This window comes from Aquarana catesbeiana, unplaced genomic scaffold, assembly GCF_042186555.1.
Source record: "Aquarana catesbeiana isolate 2022-GZ unplaced genomic scaffold, ASM4218655v1 unanchor233, whole genome shotgun sequence".
NCBI lineage: Eukaryota > Metazoa > Chordata > Amphibia > Anura > Ranidae > Aquarana > Aquarana catesbeiana.
In genome coordinates, this window is record NW_027362661.1 from 771,345 (window position 1) to 789,318 (window position 17,974).

The following is a 17,974-nucleotide window of genomic DNA, read 5'->3' on the forward strand; positions in this document are numbered from 1 at the left end:
ATAAAACTGAACCATGTATGGCCAGATTTGGAAGCAAAATATAATAATCATCAACTGATCCCCCCTGAAGGTGTTAATCTATGTATTACCTCCTCTGCCGCCAGATCCTGCAGGGTCTTCTCTCTACGTCTTACAAAATGGAATGTCTGTCAGTACCTGACATCATTTCCTGTCTGTATCTGACATCACTTCCTGTCTGTATTCCATAGAGACTTCCTGTCTGGGTAGAGGTGAGATCACCACCTTGTGGAGCTCAGAGGAACTGCAGTCCTGAGAAACATCTTATAGTGAGAACACGGCCTGAGTGTGTATGACAGTGGTTCTCAACCCTTCTATTGCCGTGACCCCTTGATAAAAATTCACAAGTTGTGGGAACCCCTATTAGTAAAATTATTTTCGTAGCGTGGGTTGTCAGCACCCAAGGCAAGATAAGTATTATGCGCCCCTAACCCACGGCCATTTAGCGCCCCCTGAGTTCCTTCCACTCGTACAGTATTAAAACCCCTTATGATACATTTTAGGATGTACCCCTCTTTCTCTTTGTTCTCCTTTCTTTCCCCTTTATCTCTCTCTATCCTAATTTCTTGGTTTTTTCCCCATCCTCTCTCTAGCCTTCTTTCTTGTTCTCTCTCTTATTCTTTCTCTCCCGATTTCTTTATTCCTCCCCCTCTTTTCCTCTCCCTTCCATGTATTCTCTATTTTTATTCCTTCTCCTACTCCTTGGTGGGGGAAATGGGATGAGTGGCAGTGCTGGTGGGGGATGGGATCAGTGTCAATGCTGGGGGGAGTTCTGATCAGTCTAGTTAGGTGCTCTTGATCAAAGTCATCTGCTGATCTGAGAACTGTAGTGGGGACATAGGCGTGCGCACAGGGTGTGCCAGGTGTGCCTGGGCACACCCTAATCACCCCATGTGGCGCAGATTCCCCATTTAGACCCCTGACATTTCACCAAGGCCCCCTAACAGGGCTTCTAAAAAAATAGTACAATAAAAATAATAAAACTGTAAAATATAATAAATAAAATAAAAATAAAAACTACTGACTCCGTCCACTGCCCTACTGACACCTTCCGTATATATACACATGCACACACATGCATATGTGTTTGAGCTTTGGGGTGCACACCCTAATGCAATGGGCTGTGCACGCCTATGAGTGGGGACTTTTAATGGCAACTCTAATCACAGGTAGTGTTAGTCACTGTGTCTCCAGCTTCACTGTGTCTTCGACTTTGTGGTGTCTTGCAGCAGTGACATCTATGCCAAAATCAGGAGATGGGGTCTCCTCCAGCCCCTCCCACTTCACATTCCTCACCAGTCAGCTGACCTCTAGTCTCTAGCCATGCCTTGAACTGAATGGGCGGCTGCAAGGAGGCTGAGTGGGTGGCTGCGGGCTCCAGGAACAGCCCAGGATTTGGTGACCCCTGGCAAATCATCATTCGACCCTCGAGTGGGTCCCGACCCCAGGTTGAGAACCACTGGTGTATGAAGAAGCGGAGCTCTGAATGTGTGTGTGAAGAGGCGGAGCTCTGAGTGTGTATGAAGGGGCGGAGTTCTGAGTGTGTATGAAGAGGCGGAGCGCTGAGTGTGTATGAAGAGGTGGAGCTCTGAGTGTGTGTGAAGAGGCAGAGCTCTGAGTGTGTATGAAGAGGCGGAGCTCAGAGTGTGTATGAAGAGGTGGAGCTCTGAGTGTGTGTGAAGAGGTGGAGCGCTGAGTGTGTGTGAAGAGGCGGAGCTCTGAGTGTGTGTGAAGAGGCGGAGCTCAGAGTGTGTGTGAAGAGGCGGAGCTCTGAGTGTGTGTGAAGAGGCGGAGCTCTGAGTGCGTATGAAGAGGCGGAGCTCTGAGTGCGTATGAAGAGGCGGAGCTCTGAGTGCGTATGAAGAGGCAGAGCTTTGAGTGTGTATGAAGAGGTGGAGCTCTGAGTGTGTGTGAAGAGGCGGAGCTCTGAGTGTGTATGAAAAGGTGGAGCTCTGAGTGTGTGTGAAGAGGCGGAGCTCTGAGTGTGTGTGAAGAGGCGGAGCTCTGAGTGTGTGTGAAGAGGCGGAGCTCTGAGTGTGTGTGAAGAGGCGGAGCTCTGAGTGTGTGTGAAGAGGCGGAGCTCTGAGTGTGTATGAAAAGGTGGAGCTCTGAGTGTGTGTGAAGAGGCGGAGCTCTGAGTGTGTGTGAAGAGGCGGAGCTCTGAGTGTGTGTGAAGAGGCGGAGCTCTGAGTGTGTGTGAAGAGGCGGAGCTCTGAGTGTGTATGAAGAGGTGGAGCTCTGAGTGCGTATGAAGAGGCTGAGCTCTGAGTGTGTATGAAGAGGCGGAGCTCTGAGTGCGTATGAAGAGGCGGAGCTTTGAGTGTATATGAAGAGGCAGAGCTCTGAGTGCATATGAAGAGGCGGAGCTCTGTGTATGAAGAGGCGGAGCTCTGAGTGTGTGTGAAGAGGCGGAGCTCTGAGTGTGCATGAAGAGGCGGAGCTCTGAGTGTGTATGAAGAGGCAGAGCTGTGTATGTAGAGACGGAGCTCTGAGTGTGTATGAAGAGGCGGAGCTCTGTGCATGAAGAGGCAGAGCGCTGATTGTGTATGAAGAGGCAGAGCTCTGAGTGTGTATGAAGAGGCGGAGCTCTGAGTGTGTATGAAAAGGCGGAGCTCTGAGTGTGTATGAAGAGGCGGAGCTCTGAGTGCGTATGAAGAGGCGGAGCTGTGTATGTAGAGGGGGAGTGCCGAGTGTGTATGAAGAGGCGGAGCTCTGTGCATGAAGAGGCAGAGCGCTGAGTGTGTATGAAGAGGCGGAGCTCTGAGTGTGTATGAAGAGGCGGAGCTCTGAGTGTGTATGAAGAGGCGGAGCTCTGAGTGTGTATGAAAAGGCAGGGCTCTGAGTGTGTATGAAGAGGCGGAGCTCTGCGTGTGTATGAAAAGACGGAGCTCTGAGTGTGTATGAAGAGGCGGAGCTCTGAGTGTGTATGAAGAGGCGGAGCTCTGCGTGTGTATGAAGAGGTGGAGCTCTGTGTGTGTATGAAAAGGCGGAGCTCTGAGTGTGTATGAAGAGGCGGAGCTCTGAGTGTGTATGAAGAGGCGGAGCCCTGAGTGTGTATGAAGAGGCGGAGCTCTGAGTGTGTATGAAGAGGCGGAGCTCTGAGTGTATGAAGAGGCGGAGCTCTGAGTGTATATGAAGAGGCAGAGCTCTGAGTGTGTATGAAGAAGCGGAGCTCTGAGTGTGTATAAAGAGGCGGAGCTCTGAGTTTGCATGAAGAGGCAGAGCTCTGAGTGTGTATGAAGAGGCAGAGCTCTGAGTGTGTATGAAGAGGCGGAGCTCTGAGTGTGTATGAAGAGGCGGAGCTCTGAGTGTGCATGAAGAGGCGGAGCTCTGAGTATGTATGAAGAGGCGGAGCTCCTGCTGGAACAGCGTTCAGTGGAGGAGGAGTCTAGGAGGGAGACTGACAGAAAGCTCAGCAGACTTGCAGGAGTGAGCGAGGAGGATCCAGTTCCTTTGCCATCGGAGGTGAGGAGAGTGTGAAGGATGTTGGTGACTCTGGTAGATGAAAAGCTGGGAGTCATATTGCTCTGGTGAGTGGGGAAGCACTACTAAGGGGGTGCCCTCACCATCACGTGTGTAAGAGGTGGAAGAAGGCGTGGCTACACTAGAGCTGGTACAGTTTGGAGCACCGAGAACTTTACACCTTATCAACTTTTCATTGATTGGTGGATTTTTTATTTTTTAGCAAAACACGTTCATTGAAGTAGATGTAAAGTGGAAGCAGTGGACTTGCAGAGAACACTATATTGATCACAAAATATTGTATGATTACATGAATTTGCACATATTTTAAGTTTATTTAATATAGCAGCAAATATTATGAGATTAATAAAGTAGGTGCAAAGTGGATGTGTAGAGAACATCATCTTGAGCACAAAGCACTTTATGTTGAGGTCATATGACGTCCAGAAGAATAAGCCGCTCAGGCTCGCGGCGATCGGTGGTGAGGTGAGTCGCTCTGATACACCGCATCTCCAATCTTGGTAAAGAGCCTATGACTTTATCATGTGATCAGCTGTATCCAATCAAAGCTAATCACATCGTAAGCAGGAAGTGCCGGTTATCGGTTTTCCTTTATTCATGCTGACAAGGCGCGAGTAGAGGAGAGCCAATCAGCGGATCTCCTGACAGGGGGATCTGCACTGATATTCAGCATTGATTTTCAGTGCAGGCCCATCAGTGATGATCACCAGGGATGTCAATCAGTGTCCATCACGGATGCCAATCAGATGCTTGTCAGTACCACCTCATCAGTGCCACCCATCAGTGCTGCATTTTAGTGCCTCCTCATCAGTAAAGGAGAAAACATACTTATTTTATTTATTTAAATGTTCTCTTTTTTTATTTGTAGCACAAAAAATAAAAACTCCAGCAATGATAAAATACCACCAAACGAAAGCTCCATGTGTGGGGAAAAAAAGATAAAAATGTCTTATATGTACAGTGTTACATGACTGAGTAATTGTCATTCAAAGTGTGGGAGCGCTGAAAGCTGAAAATTGGCCTGGGCAGGAAGGGGGTGAAAATGTCCAGTATTGAAGGGGTTAAACATGTGGGTAAAAAACAACCCACAAAAATGTCTCTGGCAGCGAAAGGGTTAAAGGATAAGTTCACCTTCAGGAACATGTTACATTTGTGTGACAGCAGTGCGGGGAGAAGTTCCCCGTACCGGCTGTTACTTTATAAAAAGAGCGCGGCCGTGCCATTCATTCACAGATTTCTGTCCTTTGCCGATGTCGGCTTGTAGTTTTCAATTAACTCCCACACCGCTGCTGAGCTCTCTGGTAGATGAGGAACAAGGAGATTGTCATAAGGGACAAGGAGATTGTCATAAGGGACAAGGAGATTGTCATAGGGGACAAGGAGATTGTCATAAGGGGCAAGGAGATTGTTATAAGGGAAAGGAGTGTTAAAGAAATCAAATAAATTTCATACCGCACTCTAAGTACTCAAATATACATACAAAAAATGCAAAAAAAATCATACGTGAAATTCATAAAAAACATATATGCTAAAACACTAAAATAAATGTCCATATAATTTCCAAAGAAATTTGAAATCAAATTAAGTGTCCATGAACTAGGGATGAGAAGAACACCCACTGTTTGGTTTGCAGCAGAACATGCGAACATGCAAAAAGTTTGTTCGAACAACGTTAAAGTCTATGGGGCACAAACGTGAAAAAACAAAAGTGTTAATTTTAAAGGCTAATATGCAAGTTATTGCCATAAAAAGTGTTTGGGGACCCGGGTCCTGCCCCAGAGAACATGTATTAATGCAAAAAAAGTTTTAAAAAACGACCGTTTTTTCGGGAGCAGTGATTTTAATAATGCTTAAAGTGAAACAATAAAAATGAAATACTTCTTTAAATATCGTGGCTGGGGGGTGTCTATAGTATGCCTTTAAAGTGGCGCAGTTTTCCCGTGTTTAGAACAATACCACAGCAAAATTACATTACTAAAGGAAAAAAAGTCATTTAAAACTGCTTGCGACTGTAATGTATTGTCGGGTCCCGGCAATATAGATGAAAATCATTGAGAAAAATGGCATGGGTCCCCCTAGCCCATTACCAGGCCCTTTGGGTCTGTTTTGGATATTACGGGGAACCCTGCACCTAAATTTAAAAAAAAATGGCGTGGGGGGGCCCCCAGGCACTATATACTCTGAACAGAAGTATATATACTATACTGCCTGCCCTATATACTCTGCAGAAAATTGGGCCTTAGGTGTTGGTGGTACCAGAACACTTATATAGGCAATAATGAATCAATTAAATTAGATAAATATATAAATACACAATTATAAATATATAAATATATAAAGTGTCTCTTCAGTATTGCAGCAGCGCTGTGCACCCCAATTGAACAGGGTCTCTTTCTTAATCTATTTCAGAAAGTTCAAACATGGATCTGATAGCCAGAGTTCCACCAATAAATAATCAAGATGTATTCTGTGAGGGTAGTAATCCTTTCACCAAGCGATACACCACGTGCTGGGGTCCCCAATGAAAACTCACTCACCAGAAATCAGATCAATAAAAGCCTTGATTAATAGTAGTAAATCTGCATCAATATCCAAAGCGACCACCAGATGTCAGTATTATTCCCAGTAGTTCCAATAGGATATGTAGAGGAAACAAAAATGCTCACATAGCGTGATACTGCTAAACATCTTTATTTGAACCATCCAAACATCCCCTTAAAACCATGCGTACCAAAATTTAATAAACATTGAGCAAAGATAACAAAGTGCACTGTGCCTGATTGCGTCCTCCAGTCGTGAAAACCTGTCAGGAGCGCTCCCTGTGTGTAACCACAGTCACACGCTTCCTGGTTCCTCGGTTGGTGGAGCACATGCGTCACTTCCTGTGCGACACGTCCCTAACGTTTCGTCACTTCCTGGACTTCTTCTGAGGCCCTCAGGCAATCTGATTTCTGGTGAGTGAGTTTTCATTGGGGACCCCAGCACGTGGTGTATCGCTTGAAAAGGTGAAAGGATTACTACCCTCACAGAATACATCTTGATTATTTATTGGTGGAACTCTGGCTATCAGATCCATGTTTGAACTTTCTGAAATAGATTAAGAAAGAGACCCTGTTCAATTGGGGTGCACAGCGCTGCTGCAATACTGAAGAGACACTTTATATATTTATATATTTATAATTGTGTATTTATATATTTATCTAATTTAATTGATTCATTATTGCCTATATACATGTTCTACTATTTAAGCAGCTGCTACTAGTCATATAATTATTTATGTGCCGCACATACACCGTTAGAATATTGTACTAAGCGCAGAGCATTGTTGTTTTTTTGGGACGGGCATATACAACATACATTCATTCAAGGTACCAGAACATTGTAAGCGCTCACAGTTACTCTTGGTGAGTGCAGGAACGGGCCCTGCTGTAAAATACTGTATCAAAAATTGTAATTACATGTCCTTGTTAAACAGGGGCAGAAAAATTGGGCCTTTGGTGGTGGTGGTTGTGGCACCACAACACTGTAAGGCCTCACAGTTATTCTTGTAGAGTGCAGGAACGGGCCCTGCTATGAAATATTATATCAATAATTGTAATTACATTCCCCTGTAATTGGGCCTTGGGTGGTGGTGGTGCCCTAAACCAAAAATATTGTTGGAAGCTAGCATCATCAAGATTGAGGAGGAATAGGATAGTCACTCAGCATAGGCAGTCTTCAAGGGATCCCACATCCATAGAAAAATCAAACAGTTACATCAGCATCAGGTGCTTGATAGCTGCTGATCCAAGACTGATTCATTTTTATGAATGTGAGCCTATCAACAGAGTCTGTGGACAGGCGCACTCTATGATCTGTTACAAACCCTCCAGCAGCACTGAATTTGCGTTCAGAAAGAATGCTGGATGCAGGACAGGCCAGTAGCTCAATTTCATATTGAGCAAGTTCTGGCCAGTGGTTCATCCTCAAGACCCAGTAACCCAGTGGATGGTCTGCTGGAAAGGTCTCCAACTCTGCTCTTGTCCCTAGATATTCCTGCACCATGTAATGCAGACGCTGGCGATGGTTGCTTGAACCGATCAGACCTTGGCGCTGAGGACTGAAAAATTGTCTAAAGGCAATGGTCAGCCGGCCACCTTCTCCACCGCTCTTCCTCTGACTGAATGAAGCCTCAGCAAAACATTGTCCAGCACCAGGAAATAGTAACCTCCCAGGGTCTGGAAACGCATTGCACAAACCTTTCTTCAAGGCCTCCTGAAGATGTTTCATCCTCTGCTCCCTCTGTGAAGGCAAGATGAGTTCTGCAACCTTACCCTTGTAATGTGGATCAAGAAGGGTTGCCAGCCAGTAATGATCCCTCTCGATACCACGAATCCTAGGGTCCTTTCACAGGCTTTCCAGAATCAGGGAGGTCATGCAGCGTAAGTTTGCAGAGGCATTCAATTCTGGGTCACTAAGGATCACCTGATCCGTAACAACCTCCTCCCAGCCACGTACAACTCCTTGGGTTTCTGGGGACTGAAAACCATCCCTTGAAGACTGCTGCTGAGTGTTATCCTCCACGTCCATGCTGACACAATCCTCCTCCTCCTCTTCCTGTGTGTTTGGCGGGCCCGCAGGAATACTATCTGGATAAAGGGGCCTTGGGAGGTAAGGAAGTACTCCTCTTCCTCCCGCTGTTCTGCCTCAAGTGCCCTGTCCATTATTCCACAAAGTGAGTGCTTCAACAGGAAGACAAGAGGGACAGTATCACTGATGCATGCATTGTAGCTGCTCCCCATCCTTGTGGCCTCCTCAAATGGTAACAGGACAGTGCATGCATAATTGATTAGTAGCCACTAGCGTGGCAAAAAGAAGCCAAGCTCCCCTGACCCTGGTGCCATGCTCACACAGGTACTCATTGCCAACGTTGAGTTCCACCTGGTGGGCATGTCACAAATGAGGCGGTTGGTGGGCAGGTTGTATTCCCTTTGAATGTCAGCCAGCTGAGCACTGGCGGAAATAACCACAGCCTTTTCTGGCCTGCCTCAGGAGATCCTGTAAGCCTGGGTACCTGCTCAAGAACCTCGGAACCACCAAATTCAGGACGTGTGCCAAACTTGGGACATGGGTCAAGTGTCCCTGTCAGAGGGCGGAGAGAAGGTTGGTGCCATTGTCACATACAACCATTCCTGCAGCTGACAAAATCTCTGCCCCAGTGTGGCTCCTGTCCCCTAAGCAGACCAACTCAAGCACTGCATGGCATCTTTTTGCCTGAGTCCTTGCGTAGCCTCTTGAACGCTTACGGAGCACGGCTGGTTCAGAGGACAGATCTGCAGAAGAGGCCATAGAGGAAGAAGAAGAGGAGGGGGTGGAGGAGAGAGCTGTGGCAGAATCACCATTAGCATTTTGGAGGCATGGTGGTGGAACAAGCTCCAACAATACTGAACCCTGTCCTGCATCCTTCCCAGGTGCCAGCAGAGTTACCCAGTGCGCCGTGAAGGAAAGTTAACATCCCTGCCCATGCCTGCTAGACCATGAGTCAGCGGTAATATGCACCTTACTGCTGACCGTCCTGTCCAACAAGGCCAAAACATTGCCTTCTACATGACGGTAGAGAGTCGGAATGGCCTTTCTATGAAAAGAAATGGCATTTTAGAACCTGCCACTGAGGTACAGCACATTCCAAAAATTCACAAAAGGGGGCAGAGTCTACAGCTGAAAAGGCAGCAGTTGCAGTGCTAGCAATTTTGCCAAGCTAGCATTCAGACGCTGAGCATGTGGATGGCTGGGACTGAATTTCTTTTTGCGGTTTAGCAACTGGGGTAGGGAAATTTGCCTGCTAAAATCAGACGGAGGTGTACTGATAGTAGATTGGCTGCAAGTACTTGGGACACCTATTGCTATACCTTCATTACTCTCAGTGCAGGTTTTTGAGAGGACTGGAGGTATAGTGGGGTTGGATATCCCAGATGAGGAGCAAGGAGAAGTCTGCCTTTTTGTTTGTTTTTTTGTTTGATGTGGGTCTTTCAAGTGCTGTTGCCAACGGACTGCATGGGAGGTCATCATATGTCTGGTCAAGCATGTGGTGCCCAAGCAGCTGCTGATCTGGCCACGCTTGATTAACTTCAGACATAGGTTGCAAACAGCAACGGTGTGATCTGCTGCACACGTGTCAAAAAAGGCCCACACCAAGGAACTTTTCAAAATCAGCGGGGAGTCAGCAGTGTCCTGCACCTGCGGAGCTCTGCGGTGTGATGCAGTAGCGTGGCTGCCCCCTAGAGGACATCCTGCCTCGTTGGAGTTGTGCCTCCTCCTCTCTTCTATCAGGCACCAAAGTAGAGTCAGTGACCTCATCATCCCCTCCGTCATCGTCACTGGAGCAAACTTGGCAGTATGCTGCGGCTGGGAGAAAATGACTGCCAGTTTCTTGTCCTTCTTGGGCACTCCCTCGCTCTAGGCTCACGTTAATCCCTTCCTCAACCTGGGAACCAACATCGGAGACTTCAAATCGCTGCGCATCCTCCAGCATGTACCCAACACTGTGATCGAATAGTTCGGGGAACTCCTCAGTGCATGATGGTGGGGCTATGGAAGGAGTGACTGTGGACAAGGGGTTGGTGGAATAGGCCGCTTTGGCAGCTGCATTGGAAGGCAAACTACTCTGAGCCTGGGTGACAGAGGATGAGGATGGCTTTGATATCCACTCCGCCAACTTTTCTGCATGTTCTGGCTCAATAACAAGGCCAGCAGCAGAAAGAAAGGACAAGCGTGCCCCACGGCCACCTGCAGAGGATGCACCATGTCCACCACCAGCACTGTTGACTGTAGACACAAAGCCTGCTTTCCCTCTTTTAGTGGCCTGTGAATGTATGCCTCTCCTTGGTGGCCTTCCGGACATGATGTATATTTTTGTTTTGCAACACCTCACTGCACTGTATTGTGTACTATGCACACCACCAGAAAAGTAGTGGCAACTGCACTACGGTTGCACTGTATTGTGTACTGTGTACACCACCAGAAAAGTAGTAGCAACTGCAGTACCGCTACACTGTATTTTGTACTGTGTACACCACCAGAAAAGTAGTAGCAACTGCACTACGGCTGCACTGTATTGTGTACAACCACCAGAAGTGTAGTAGCAACTGCACTATGGCTGCACTGTATTGTGTACACCAGCAGAAAAGTAGTAGCAACTGCACTACGGCTGCAGTGTATTGTGTACTGTGTACACCAGAAGTGTAGTAGCAACTGCACTATGGCTGCACTGTATTGTGTAATGTGTACACCACCAGAAAAGTAGTAGCAACTGCACTACGGCTGCACTGTATTGAGTAATGTGTATGCCACCAGAAGTGTAGTAGCAACTGCACTATGGCTGCACTGTATTGTGTAATGTGTACGCCACCAGAAAAGTAGTAGCAACTACACTATATTGTGTACTGTTTACACCACCAGAAAAGTAGTAGCAACTGCACTACTGCTGCACTGTATTGTGTAATGGGTACACTACCAGAAGTGTAGTAGCAACTGCACTACAGCTACACTGTATTGTGTAATGTGTACACCACCAGAAAAGTAGTAGCAACTGCACTATGGCTACAATGTATTGTGTAATGTGTACGCCACCAGAAGTGTATTAGCAACTGTACTATGGCTGCACTGTATTGGGTAATGTGTTTACCACCAGAAAAATAGTAGCAACTGCAATACAGCTGCACTGTATTGTGCACTTTGTACACCACCAGAAGTGTAGTAGCAACTGCACTACGGCTGCACTGTATTGTATAATGTGTGCACCACCAGAAAAGTAGTAGCAACTGCACTACGGCTGCACTGTATTGTGTACTGTATATACCACCAGAAAAGTAGTAGAAACAGTACACCACGGGATGAACTGTAGATATAGGCTAAGAATCTGATATTTTAATATAGAATGAAGAAAGAACTGTGTTTTAGATAACAGCATGGTTGTAAAGACATAGAATCCGTAATCCCATCTACATAAAATTACATATAAGTGTTCATAGGATTGGCAGGAGTCATGCATCTGTCCATATAAATATCCATTGTGTGTATATTGATTAATCAAATTCTTACTAAATGATTATATTTTATACCAATTGCTGGGGGTTCATAAGCAAAATATACATATATTCATAGCCCCAATATACAGATAAATACCCTTTATAAAAGAAAACATTTTTCTTGTAACAAATAAGAATAGAACACATTTTCTGTCCTCAGACACACCCGGTGGCTGAAGATGATATTACCCAATTGTACCCGGCAAATCATTAGAATTCCCCAACCAATGGAGAGTGAGCCAAACCTTCTGGGCTGAGCTTATGATAATTTAATGAGCTTATTGTCCCAAAATGGTATAAAGGTTGTGAGGGTCATAGAGAGAGGATCACAGACCCATACACCAGATGCACCCCTAGATGATCAAGAAGTCTGCTGATATTTGACCACTCCCCATCTTGCTGGACCTTGTGACTGGAACCACTCAATGTGCTTAGATATTGGTGGACATCTCCCCTTTTAAGCTGATTGGTAAGATACAGATCATACAGATTCTATTTCATCTTCTCTCTCAAAATTATAGGGATTATATTTTATAGTTTATGTATTGACATTAATTGACTGTCTAGGCCGTGCATCATTGTAGCCGTGTGTAGGGGAATTCAGACAAACTAATTTACATCAATTTAAAATTCTGTGGTCCAGGGAGAGTTCTATTGCTCCGTTTAATTTTAACAGCTCTGTTGGTTTAATACTTATTTCAAATTGGAAATATTGTTCTGTTGACTTTGTAAGACATACTTTGGATTCCTTCCGGCCGGAGAAATTCAGAGGAATGTTTCCCTGAGTGACAAGGGATATTGCGTTCTTGAATATAAAGCGTAGATTACCGCACATATTTTTCCAACAGATCAATTTGGGCTCCCCTGAGTTAATTGTAATATTTAGATATATCGTTTTAGTGCTGTGTTGATGTTTGGATAATGTATGTGTGAAATATCAATCACCAGAAAATCTTGTTCTGTATGACATTGTATAATTATACTCGTTAATTAATAAAGTCAAATTATTTACTTATTAATTTTGTTGGGAGATATTTATACTTTGGTAAGAAAAACCTCTTAACTTAACGAACTCAGGAAAGGATTGTGGTATGTACTGATTATCTGAACTAAGTTCACAAATTTACCGTAAGGTTGGAGGCACTGAAAAATAAAACACTGAAATCTTAATTAAGATTCCATACCATACTCACAACAGTATATTATATATATTTTTTAATACACCGCCTGAAGTATATTAGAAATAGTACACCACGGAATGCACTGTAGATATAGGCTACACTGGATGCAGAGGGTGTGTGTATATATATATATATATATATATATATACACACACACATACATATACTAGACTGACTGTATATAAATATCAAATACACTGCCACTAACTGAATAACCTTCCTGCTTAATCACACAATCTCTCCGTCCAAGCCAATACTATACAGGGCCGCCGTGTAGGCAGCCTTATATAGTGTGGGGCGTGGACTTAGTCCCCCTAAGCCATGATTGGCCAAAGGTACCCTGCCTTTCGCCAATTATGTCTCTCTTAGCAGAGGACGCTGGGATTGGCCAAAGCATGCAGGTCAGGTGCTTGCTTTGGCCAATCATCATACAGCAATGCACTGCGATCTCGCAGTGAATTATGGGGCGTTCTGCGGGTGCTCGAATTTCCCGCAAACGCCCCAAAATGTTCGTTCTTCGGCGAACACTTGATGTTCGAGTCAAACTTATGTTCGACCCGAACATCGAGCTCATCCCTACCATGAACCACCACCATGAATCTTCTATCAATGTGAGTGATGGTAATCCCTGCAATCTGGGTGAGAAAAGATCTTCCACCACCACCAGGAAAACAATCTACTCACCAGGGGGAGTTGACACCAGTTACAGGTAGTCAAACCAGGCGCAGACACCAATGGAAGTATGCCTTATGAAGGGAGACTGGTCCACATCCCAATATGATCCAATGATCGATCAGAGAAGATCGGCACCCATTACAGGTGGTCAGATCAAGCGCAGATACCAATGGAAGTGTGCCTTTTAAAGGGAGACTGGTCCCTGGCCTGATAAACTCCAACGATTGGTCATGTGTTTAAAAGCTAACAAGAAGAAGGGGCTCCTTATTGCATAGTATAAAACATCCCTTTATTCCATAAGAGACATCGGCATAAAACATAATAAAAACACTTTGCCTGAATCAAAAAGCATGCAGGTATGCCATTTGCGTTCCAACTTGTTAAAATGATGTATATATCTTCATCATTTGAGAACTGTCTCTTACATGATGAAGATCAGCCATGGAGTGTATCTGAGGTGAATATCAGGGTGTACTTCTTCCCCACATGAGAGCTGTGATGTCCAGCAACATTCATATAGAGGACATTTCCCACACTCAAGGCACTAATACACCTCGTGGATTGTGTGGGATCCCTGATGTACAGGAAGACAGGACTTCAGTGAGGGACAATTCCCTCACTTAGGACAGGAATAGGGCTTCTCCCCCGTGTGAGATCTCTGATGTGTGGAAAGATGGGACTTCTGTGAAAAACATTTCCCACACTCAGGACAGGAAAGTGGCTTCTCCCCCGTGTGAGATCTCTGATGTGTGGAAAGATGGGACTTCTGTGAAAAACATTTCCCACACTCAGGACAGGAATATGGCTTCTCCCCCGTGTGAGATCTCTGATGTGTGGAAAGACTGGCCTTCTGTGAAAAACATTTCCCACACTCCGGACAGGAATACGGCTTCTCCCCTGTGTGAGATCTCTGATGTGTGTAAAGATGGGACTTCTGTGAAAAACATTTGCCGCACTCAGGACAGGAATACAGCTTCTGCCCCGTGTGAGATCTCTGATGTCTGTAAAGATTGAACTTCTGTGGAAAACCTTTCCCGCACTCAGGACAGGAATACAGCTTCTCCCCCGTGTGAGATCTCTGATGTGTGGAAAGACTGGCCTTCTGTGAAAAACATTTCCCGCACTCAGGACAGGAATGCGGCTTCTCCCTGGTGTGAGATCTCTGATGTTTGTAAAGACTGGACTTTTCTGAAAAACATTTCCCGCACTCAGGACAGGAATGCGGCTTTGCCCCTGTGTGAGATCTCTGATGTGTGGAAAGACTGGACTTCTGTGAAAAACATTTCCCGCACTCAGGACAGGAATGCGGCTTCTCCCCAGTGTGAGATCTCTGATGTGTGTAAAGATTGGACTTCAGGGAAAAACATTTCCCACACTCAGAACAGGAATACGGCTTTTCCCCAGTATGAGATCTCTGATGTATGACAAGGCATGATTTTTGTATAAAACGTTTCCTGCACTCAGGACAGGAATACGGCTTCTCCCCCGTGTGAGATCTCTGATGTCTGTAAAGATCAGACTTCACTGAAAAACATTTCCCACACTCAGAACAGGAATACGGCTTTTCTCCTGTGTGAGATCTTTTATGCACATTAAGATCAGATTTAAAACGGAAACACTTTGCGCACTCAGTACAGGAAAGCCTCTTCTCTGTTGGAAGGACGGCACCGTCCCTCACAGTCTGAGGTTCCTCAGGATAAGAGGAATACGATGGTCCATCTACACTATGTGGTGCCGGGTGGACATTTGAGGTAGCCGGGTTTTCTCCTGGACTATACTGTTCCTCATCTTCTACTTTACAGTCTGGAGACAAAGTGAGACAATCCTCTGAGGTTTTCCTCATCTCCCGTCCATCTACTAAAATAGAAATAAAAAGATTATTACTAGACATGATCAGGCAGCTTTGTCTTGGAGGATCTTACAATTCCCCCCTCAAGGTAACTAGTAAATGTGTCCTCTGATCTCAAGCCAGTTCATTTCTTTATTCATGGACCTTATTTAGAGAGTGAGGAAACGAGAACTGTCTTTTATAGGAGTGACAGTGATGAGGGGATTATAGGACGAGTGTCCCCACCCCCTCTATCACTCATTGCCATCTTCCCAACACAAAAAGTCCTGCACCTCCTTATATAGTCCATGATTTAGTCATGAATAACAGTGGGGCTGAGCCCCACCAGAGGTCAGGGAGTGAGGATGGAGGGAGAACAACCAAGATGAAGACTGGACTGTTCCTGAAGACCACCATCATTGGGTTATTGACTCCTCTCTCATTATCACTTTCTGTTTAAGGTTCCAAAGTTTGAGGATGTTATCACATTATTATCAACATGTAAAAGTGTGTGTTCCGAATCAAATCATCAGATATAAAATGTCCAGCTGGCAGGAAATGGGTGCAATAGAAGTCAGGGCAATGAAATGTACAACATAAAGTATAAATTTCAGGGGTCAGGAGTATGTAATGTACAATATAAATTATACAGTGTAAGGATCAGGACTCATAATATTGGTATTCAGTAATCAGTGGAAGATTAAATGTTTACATGAGACAAGTTGCAGAGGTCCCACACTGCTGCCTCCCATCTCCTGAAACTACACTCAGTGACTTGGGTCTGAGACTATACAGACATATCCCTTCACCCGGCACAGCCAGCAAATAACAGAGCAAGTAACCCCAGGAGAATTGTTCTGTCAGAGATCTTACTAGACCCGGGTATGGGGCAGAAGACCCAAAGCACACACCTCAGGTGCCTAAGTCTAGTAATAACTATAATGAAATCAAAGAAAGAGACCGCTGCTCACAGGTGACACAATCAGTTACCCGCCAAGGTTTCTTCTTTGAGGTGGGGCGCACGCCCTGCCACTGCAGCAGAAAACATGGAACAGGAAACTTCGGATCGGAAGCACACCCACACAAAAAATAAAGTAGAATGTCTTTATTGAAACATGAATAATAATAAAAGCAATGGATGGGTACAGGCAGGGGAAATGCAGGTAGGTTGACGTGTTTCACACTATAGAAGTGCTTTGTCAAAACCACAAGTTTTTCAAAAAGCCACAGTCTCTCTTATAACACAGAAGTCACATGACATTCACAGGTGAAAATCATCAGATTAAGCGATTGCAAACACAAACCAATAAAATCTCCTGTTGAAAAAAAGATATTTTAAAAACACAAAAACACAGAAAAGATTTTATTCTATATAGCAACCTCAAAAAACAAAAAATTGAAAAAATTATATTTTCCTTTAATCTAAAGAGGTTACACACAACAACAATTGTTATTTCACTTCATGTCAATTATCTGTTTACATGGCTCTTCCTTTCTTTAATCAATTGATTAAAGAACGTTTGCAAGATGTAGTGTGTAACCTCTTTAGATTAAAGGGAAATATCATTTTTCCTTTTTTATTTTTTGAGGTTGCTATATTGAATAAAGTCTTTTCGATGTTTTTAAAATATCTTTTTTCAAAAGGAGATTTTATTGGTTTGTGTTTGCAATTGCTGAGTTTAATCTGATGATTTTCACTGTGAATGTCATGTGACTTATGTGTTATAAGAGAGACTGTGGCTTTTTTTTTTAAACTTGTGGTTTTGACAAAGCACTTCTATAGTGTGAAACGCGTCAACCTACCTGCATTTCCCCTGCCTGTACCCATCCATTACTTATATTATTCATGTTTCAATAAAGACATTCTACTTTATTTTTTGTGTGGGTGTGCTGCCGATTCAAGGTTTCCTGGTCCATATAATGAAATCAAGATTTTGCTGCCAGCTGAACCCCAGAATCTCCATAAATCCAGTCTAGATACATAAATTGTGTCTGCAACACAGAGAAGGAAGATTATCCAAGAGAAATACAGGAATACAGGATGGGGAACACAGCTCAGGAAAGTGACCAGGGAATTACAGGCTGATATCACCCAGTCCCCACCCTACTCTGGACCAATCAGAGAGCAGTATGGGTGGAGGAATGTGTTTAGTGTTAATGACTCACCTGTTCTGATTTCTGTAGGAGTGTCCTCCTCTATAAATGTCCCCGTTATTCCATCTTCCTCCATAGACTGCTGATCATTCCTCACATACCTCTCTTCTTCTTCTGCTTTAACCTCAAATTCTATATCGATTGGATCTCCACTCTAAATCAAAAAAATGAGAGAGAATATCATCTGTAATGTATACGCTTTATTATTGTGAGATCACACAAAAAATCCACACATTGACTCCATGAGTCTGTTTTATAACCTCTGTCCCACCAACCTTGTAACAGTGAGGGATGGTGTGACCTTCCTGTGTGGAATCCCGGGAATACAGAGGACGGGGACATCTCTCTGGTGGGTTCCTGGTATTAGGTGGCTCCATCATATTCTTGTGTCTTTCTGAAAACTCCTCCATCACTCCATACTCCTCTTTATACTCTTCTTTAATATCAATATAATCATCCCCGAGGTTTCCACTCTGAATATATAATAAAACATTCAATGTAAGAAACATGCTGTGTATAAATCAGAACTACCAATAATTGTCAATCGTCTACCTGATGATGGTAGCTGG

At 44.5% G+C, this 17,974-nt stretch overlaps 2 protein-coding genes across 4 annotated transcripts in view; one reads left to right on the top strand and one right to left on the bottom strand.

Annotated features, from left to right (window-relative positions):
• LOC141121843 (uncharacterized) overlaps positions 1–17,974 on the top strand; it is a 215,238-nt gene that overhangs the window by 87,149 nt on the left and 110,115 nt on the right. The gene's annotated exons all lie outside the window — the stretch shown is intronic.
• LOC141121817 (uncharacterized) overlaps positions 1–17,974 on the bottom strand; it is a 116,437-nt gene that overhangs the window by 10,003 nt on the left and 88,460 nt on the right. Inside the window, exons 16-17 of the mRNA XM_073611533.1 lie at positions 14,062–14,506; positions 9,528–9,530 (exon numbers count right to left, since the gene is read on the bottom strand). Of these exons, the coding sequence (XP_073467634.1) occupies positions 9,528–9,530; positions 14,062–14,506 (448 nt within the window). The remainder of the gene's footprint in view (positions 1–9,527; positions 9,531–14,061; positions 14,507–17,974) is intronic.